Source organism: Priapulus caudatus, unplaced genomic scaffold, assembly GCF_000485595.1.
Source record: "Priapulus caudatus unplaced genomic scaffold, Priapulus_caudatus-5.0.1 Scaffold1917, whole genome shotgun sequence".
In the NCBI taxonomy this organism is placed as follows: Eukaryota; Metazoa; Priapulida; class Priapulimorpha; order Priapulimorphida; family Priapulidae; genus Priapulus; species Priapulus caudatus.
The window spans coordinates 25,986-29,284 of NW_014578978.1; the positions used below are offsets into that span (position 1 = coordinate 25,986).

Genomic DNA, 3,299 nt, shown 5'->3' on the forward strand with positions numbered 1-3,299 from the left:
AATGTACAATTGACCTGAAAAGGAGTTTCCTTGATTTGAAGTCGCACTGCTGGCTGAATTTTACTTGCTGGCTGTATGTCAAGCGTCACTGCATTTCTGGCGTTGTTGTACCTCAACTCTAAGTTTAACGCCTAGAGTTGATGTTTGTTTATTCTTGTTGTATGTCCAAGCATAGCACAGCGTCGGCCTCTTATCAAGCGATGAAATTATAGCAGCCGCTCAAGCGCTATATATAATAATACCGGCCCTCCAGACAACAGACATGCAAAGAAGCTAACACAAAGCAATTTACGCGTCTCGTCGTCACCTCGACGGTTGCAATAACAACAAACGCCTAGACGCGCAAAGATGACTATATCGTTACGCAACCCACTCCCATACACGTCGTTCCACACCACACACACACACACACACACACACACACACACACACACACACACCCATGCGTGCGTATAGACAATGTATAGACAATCGGTCGCACAGCCTGGTCGGGCTAGACGTGTTACTGTGTGTGTAACTTGCAGACGTAGAGACGCAGGAAGGATAGTGAGCGATGGTTGCTATAAAGGATGCATCGTCATGCGTGATGCTACCACGCGAGGCAGCTGCCTTCATCGTGGAAAAGCTAGCGCACCACGTATGTTAGACGCGATAACGTAGCTATAACAGAACCAGTCTAACAGTTCTGACAGCTCTACACTATATCGTACATCTACACTATACTGTACTATAGATCTGCTTGATAGTGTACGTTTAAAAGATGAAACATCCACTCCAGATCTAGGTTCAAACACCGGGTAGCTGCGTAATAGCAGGGTGATCTTTCACGTAGCTAGACTATCGTATATATATCTACCTGCCCAAAAGTCGTGGCAAAGGTTAAGTCACTTAATTTGAGTTTGAGAACCAAATAGAGTTGAGCAGGCAGATATCGAACAATCCGACAAAACTCTAATCAACTGAAAAACAGAAAGCGCCTTGTAAATTTCACGTACAATCTGTTGTACTGTCATATATTTTTGTTTGCAGCTTGCAGATGTGATGGGAAAAAATAAGCACAAGGTCAGTGAAGATCAACTTCCAGATTTCAAGCCGAAAACGGCTGACAGGGCATCAGTAGCCTGGTAAGAATTGTGCTTACTACACGTACGTCGTTAGACACAATAATGTAACCCAAACCCAAGAGGATAGTTATAGTTACCCCCCCCCCTATCCTCTTGGGTTTGGGTTACATTATTGTATCTAGTACGTCGTATAAACAAACCAAAGCTGCACATTTAGGGTACGGATTGTAGGTAAGGTGTCCAGGTTTGCAGTCCACAATATATGCACGATCAACTAATACTTGACTTAATACAATGCAATTTTGACCAATCGGAGAAAAGTATGCTCTGCGGCAAATTCAGCGCTCAGTAATGCTCATGTACCGACCATTCCTGGTCTTCTCCCTACGAAAAAACGCCCCTAGGAGCAAATCTAACCAGTAGATGGCGCCACAACGCCAGCTGTCAAGTGCGAAGAAGGCCACCGGATGTTCCTACATATGTCGGTGATGTTCCGCGAACCTGCAGGTTGTTCCTTGCAGGGTGTTCTTCATCGACACGCTGAACTTCTCGTTCTGGTCGGAGGACGAGCAGCGAGCGTTCACCGTGCGACACAGAGGTCGCGACCTCACAGGCTACTTATCTCTCTGCGCAGCCGTCAACAGGCCGCTGGAGGTACGGCGTCGCCACGGCAACCACGCGCGCACGCGGTCCCCTCGTCTCGGCCCTCAGAGTTGCTCGCGAAATCCGTAAACTGTAATGTAGATTATCAACAGTCAAACTTGTGTCAGCGGTCGCTCCTGTAGAAATCTCCACCTGTTTATAAAGGACACGTTTCCCTCGCATGACCTCTATATACAATATATGCTATATATGCTATATACTATATATATATACTGTAATGTAGATTATCAACAGTCAAACTTGTGTCAGCGGTCACTCCTGTAGAAATCTCCACCTGTTTATAAAGGACACGTTTCCAAGAGAGAGAGAGAAAGAAAGAGAGAGAGCGCGAGAGAGAGCGAGAGAAAGAGAAAGAGTAAGAACGCGAAAGAAAGAAAGAACGAGCGCGAGAGAAAGAGAGACAGAGACAGAGAAAGAGATAGCGAGAGAGCGTGTGAAAGTAAAAGAGAAGTTTAATTAAACTATATTAGGCTAACTATATTAGGATAACTAAGACAAAGACGCGTAAGCGTGCTGTTTGGCACTGTTTGTTGTTCACCCTCTCGTTGTATTATTCTCCCCTAGTTTTCAGAGAACATATGAAGAGTTCAGGCGCAAAAACCGATAAACGCCATTGCCGAAAATATTGACTTAAGGGTACCGCAAAATAGCTTACACCAATCTCCATCTGAAGGTAAAATTCATTTCTTCGCAAATACCGCATTTCACAGTTGAATATAACGTTTTATGCAGCCGACATGCGCCATGCTCGTTTTTTTAGCAAAAGCCGATAACTCCATCTCAGACCAATCAGCGCATCAGATTTAGCCTACGTCATCCAACATGGCAGCGCCTTCGCTCGCTTGACATTACGTTGAGGCCGATTTTAGAGCACAAATCGTTGACTTTAAGCGTCCATAATGAATAATTTTGATGATATTAGTGAGCCTGTTGTGCTCTCACCTTCATTGCGAATCAGTGCGGTCTGTGAGCAAGAAAGGTAGACACAGTGCGCTCGTAAAAGTCCCAAAAAATGTCTTGTGTACATAATGTACAGGGTATGTGTGTGACCACTACTGTCTCGGAAAACAAACTGACTCGTTTGTTTAATCAGGGGCGGATCCAGGGGGTGCAGGGGGTGCGCACCCACCCCCCTAAAAATTTTGAGTTGCCCTTTTTTCTGGCCCACGGAAATTTTTTTTCTCCAATTAAAAAAAAAAAAATATAGATTTTTAAGCAGAAAAAATACTGAAAAATAAGTTGATGTTTTCCGAGGAGTTTTTTTAGGGGGGACGGGGGGCCGACCCGACTTGTTTTCTGGGCTGCGACAGATCGCCGCCAGGCTGCGCCACCGTTGATTGCTTTGTTATAGACTGGTACCCTCTTGGGGGTAATAACCCCCTTCTAATTTTGCTTCAATAATTTCATTCTGAATAGTTTTCGATGTTATCTTTGCATTTTTTTACTTAAAACGTACTTAGTAGTACTATTACTATATTCTCTCTGGCAAGAGCCCACTCATTTGGTCTAAATTTGGTAAAAGTAAGTACTACTGGCAGGCCCGTAGCCAGGGGGTGTTCGGGGGGTTCGAAC

The 3,299-nt window shown here is 44.6% G+C and overlaps 1 protein-coding gene across 1 annotated transcript in view; it reads left to right on the forward strand.

Annotated features, from left to right (window-relative positions):
- The first annotated feature begins 553 nt into the window (after nt 1-553).
- LOC106817899 (UPF0553 protein C9orf64-like) overlaps nt 554-3,299 on the forward strand; it is an 8,739-nt gene continuing 5,993 nt past the window's right edge. Inside the window, 3 exon segments of the mRNA XM_014822610.1 lie at nt 554-637; nt 1,030-1,124; nt 1,586-1,718. Coding sequence (XP_014678096.1) covers nt 554-637; nt 1,030-1,124; nt 1,586-1,718 — 312 coding nt within the window.